Source organism: Musca autumnalis, unplaced genomic scaffold, assembly GCF_047663935.1.
Source record: "Musca autumnalis isolate F117 unplaced genomic scaffold, ASM4766393v1 scaffold_4, whole genome shotgun sequence".
In the NCBI taxonomy this organism is placed as follows: Eukaryota; Metazoa; Arthropoda; class Insecta; order Diptera; family Muscidae; genus Musca; species Musca autumnalis.
The window spans coordinates 73707530-73711817 of record NW_027411977.1 but is presented as its reverse complement, the minus strand read 5'-3'; the positions used below and the strand labels follow the sequence as shown (position 1 = coordinate 73711817).

The 4288-nt window shown below is 36.3% G+C and overlaps 1 protein-coding gene across 1 annotated transcript; it reads left to right on the top strand.

The window, feature by feature from the left end:
• Positions 1-735: 735 nt before the first annotated feature.
• tap (Basic helix-loop-helix neural transcription factor tap) lies at positions 736-3067 on the top strand. The gene has a single exon (XM_073984067.1). The coding sequence runs from the start codon at positions 923-925 to the stop codon at positions 2336-2338; it is 1416 nt and encodes a 471-aa protein (XP_073840168.1). The 5' UTR covers positions 736-922; the 3' UTR covers positions 2339-3067.
• The last annotated feature ends 1221 nt before the right edge of the window (positions 3068-4288 follow it).

Genomic DNA, 4288 nt, shown 5'->3' with positions numbered 1-4288 from the left:
CAGGACAACAATAAAAAAATAAAGATGCAATTTTGTGGTTAAATGATACCAGACTCTTGTCAGACAAAATAACCACGTGTAGAAAGTGGAAGTGGAAGGGATGCTTGCTTGGTTGGTTGGCAAGAGGATGTTGAATGTACTTAACGAACTTTCGAACAATAAGTCCGTTTGATGAATGAGCGAACAGAAGAGTTGTGTATAAAAAAGCGAAAACAAAAACAAATAAGGAAATCGGTAAACTTGACATGGCTAGCAGGAAAGCGGCACAAAAATAATCACCCACCACCTCCACCACCACTCTTTTGCTGGCCAGATAAGAAAGGCACCAGCAATGATTGTCATGATGTTGATGATGACTACTAGGACGATAATAATTATAAGCCTCGGGGCGACATTGCTAAAGCTCTCAGTGAGTACATTCTAATTCCAGTCTCGTCTAATTGGAAGGGAAGAAAACTCTTTGATCGTTCGCATTGCGTGTGTAGCAGATTGCTTCCTATTGGTTCGTTGCCAGTGGATGAGTATAGAGATTATAGTTCCAGTTGAGTGGAAATGTTAGAAACGCAACCCTTAACACAGAGAACATGAACAACAACAACGAAAAGGGCGAGGAGAGGATTTGAAATGGCGCCTTCATTGTCACGACCACTGCCAACACTTTGGGGGTTGGTCAAGTGATTTACGCAAGGCAAGGTCGATATAAAATCTAGCGGCAAAGCGTAATGTTCGTTTAGTTGGTACGAAAGCGTGTTACGGGCAACAACAAGAATAAGAACAACAGCAAAAAATGTCACAACAACAACAAAGAGGGGAATAAAATTGATATTACGAAAACCAAAAAGAAACGCAAAAAGGAAACGTGAGAAAAACAAAAAAAACCGTTACAATTCTAAACGCGAAGAACCAAAGCTTAATTGAGAAAATGTCGTGTTATAGTGGTTATGAGGAACGTTCTTTCGATTTCGAAGAGGATGATAATTCCTCCTTTGACAGTGGTTATGAAAAAAGTTTCGAAACCGAGTTTAATTGTAAACGCCGTAAACTTATATTCGATAATGTTGTGGATTACAATGGACCCTCCGCGGCGGCTGCCAGTGGATCAATGTCATTGACTAACCCCGGCAATGGTTATATGCCGACAACCCCACTTAATTTTCCCATGGGCATGGTAGGACTCTTCGATAGCAGCAGTAATCACAGTACACGTAGCGGTAAAACTCTGGTTGAACATGTCATCAGTAAAGCCCCTCCCGAGGATTTGGAATTTTCACCACAACTGGGCACCCAAACCTCAACACCCACCAAACGGGCCAGTAGTGGTGAAAGCAGCGATGAAAAACCAACTGAACCAAGGCCCAAACGTAAATATGCCGTCGGCCAAAATCGCATGACTCGTTCGCGCAGTCCAACCCAAATAATGCGCATCAAAAAGTTCCGTCGTGTCAAAGCCAACGATAGGGAAAGAAATCGTATGCATATGCTTAATGATGCATTGGAACGACTGCGAGTTACCCTGCCGCAATTGCCCGAAGAAACGAAGCTGACAAAAATTGAAATATTACGTTTTGCCTACAATTATATATTTGCTTTGGTGCAGGTGCTTGAGAGTGGTGGCAGCTTAAATTTGGATTTGGAGAAGTTGCAGAATTTCACGTTAAGTGGAGAGCGTATAACCAAAGAACTGTTTGATGCTCTCTTTGTTAATCCACAACCAGGTGTTTGGGGAATGTTTGGTTCAGGATTTATGGGTTATGGTAGAGTGCCGGCACAGTATCCTATGCATCATTCGCAGCAGCACATGGGATTTAATGCGTCGGCGGCGGCACCTCCACCAGGTTATCCAGGGCCACATTATGATGTGCATAATACTGCAAATGTCCAGCCCACCACACAAGGTGGTAGTGAGCCTTCGGCCACGCCACCTGGTTTTACTTCGCAGGAGTTCTTTAGCAGCATGCGCCACTATACCCAACAGCAACAACAACAGGCGCACTCGCAAATGGAACATAAACAAGATCCCAATTTTTGCCAACAAAAATATGATCTTTTTAAGGATACCTTTGAGACAGCTGCTCAACTCAATGGGCCATCACCAACAACGACAACACCTCCATCACCAGCATCCAGTGCAACAACCACTGTAAATTGTACAGGATATGCGGGTGGTTTTGATACAACACCCACCCAACATCAAACATCTGCAACATATCCCCCGCAGCCTACAAATTTCCATCAAACCAGCAGTTACTATACCCAAACACCGCCCTGGAAAGATTTCAATGAACAGGTAATAAATACGGGACCCCCTAAAGGTTATGCGCCGTTTCCAACAGCATAATAGGCAAAGATTACGAATATTTTGTTTTGTTCTAGGAGAGACTTATGGGGGGCAGTGAATGCTATCCCTTTAAACTAGAGTAAAATAAATAATACTGAAATCGCAAATTTTCAAAATGTGAGGTTTTACAAACCATCCAAAAATAGGGGTGATATATAGAATTTAAGTTAAACTAAGCAACATTATTTATAAGGTATACTATGAGGAATTGCTTGATACCTGGATTAGAAGAGAAATAAGTTATTATAGCTTATATAACAACTTAACTGCTGGGGCGTATTTTTTTAGCCTATTACAGATTCTTATTCAGATATCAATCAATTCTGGTTAAATTAGAATTACTTTTTTTCAAAATGACTTGATTGTATCTATTGATGTGTTCAGATGTATTCTAAATATTTAAAGTCGGTACATACAATCGAATTATTTTGTATTAGAGCTGTTCACTCGATATTTGGTAACAATTGTTACTTGATGTTTTTTTAACAGTTTTCAAGGATTACTTGCAAGTTTTTCTGGACAAACTTCTTCCAGCAAAAACATGCAAGTAAACAGACACAAGTATTGTTTTTGGATTATATAACATGAGTTGCAATAATCAATCTACCTTTTTTACAAATGACCTTTCTAATTTTAAATAATTATTTTAAAATTAGTAATGTCATTTTAACGTTACACAAAAAGTTTAAAGGTAATGTTGTCCTCTACAAAAAAAAAAAAAAAAAAAAAAACAAACATTATTTTCTATAACTTTTTGTAATAATATTACTTTTAAAAATTATATAAATTTCAATAATATATATTTTTATATCCGATTTTTCTAAAAAATGGTCTTTCTAATTTTAAAAAAAATCTAAAATTCAAATTTTGAAATTAGCAATACCATTTTAATACTAAACTAAAAGTTTTGAAAATATATTTCTCCTGTTGCACGAACTGAAAAAAATATTTTCTACAACTTTTTGCAATAACTTAATTTTTTATAAATTATATAGATCACATATAAAATATATTTTTCATATGAAACAAGGTTGTTCAATTTGCAAACCATAAAGTACCTTAACAAATTTTTGTGAATATGTATTTATTAAGTCTATATATACTTTATATATTCATATCTATAAAAATAAAAAAAATATATTTTTATAAAATATATTTTATAGTTATTTAAGAAAAAAGTGAAGAACTACGAATTTTTGTTACACAGTCAGGTAAACTAAAAACTAGTCATGTTTGTTCAAAGAATTTTATATTTTAATAGTTTTTGTATTGTATTTTTTTCGCCTAGATTGTAAGACCACCGGTATTGTAAATTGTATTGAAGTGATTTTTGATGGAAATAAAGTTGAAACTACAAAACAATTTAACTAGTTTTTAAATTTATATTCAAGTTACTATACAGCCGCCCAATACAGTGAGATTTCAAAATATTTCAGATTGTAATGGTATAAGTCAGAAGACAACAATGTGATAAAAACAAGTAAAAACAATAAGTTCGGCCGGGCAGAACTTTACCCTCCACCATAATATATTCCGAACTAAAATGGAATAATTAGTGTGCTCTTAGGTGGAAAAAATGTCGACACGGATAGCCCAATGCCTAAGTTAGGTCAAAAATGTATCAAAAATTGTCTTCAATCTTTTGGCACCTTTATATGGGGGAAATACTAACACATGGACCTTCTTACTTACTTACTTAGCTGGTCCATTACAGAACATTTGTTCCATAGACCGAACTAAGAAAAGATCTCTAATTCTCTCTGTTTAGTGCTTCGCTTTTTGGAATACGGCGCATTGTCATCTATTCATCCACTTGTTTGCGCCATCTATTCTTTGGCCTGCCAGTTCTGCGTGCACCGGCATGTGGCTCGAATTTATACGCCTTTTTAGCGCTCATTCTTATTATATGGTCTAGCCAACGCAATCGCTGCATCTCGATACGTTTAACAA

Coding starts and splice junctions, on each gene's coding strand:
- tap (XM_073984067.1), top strand. CDS start 923: ATGTCGTGTTATAGTGGTTATGAGGAACGTTCTTTCGATTTCGAAGAG.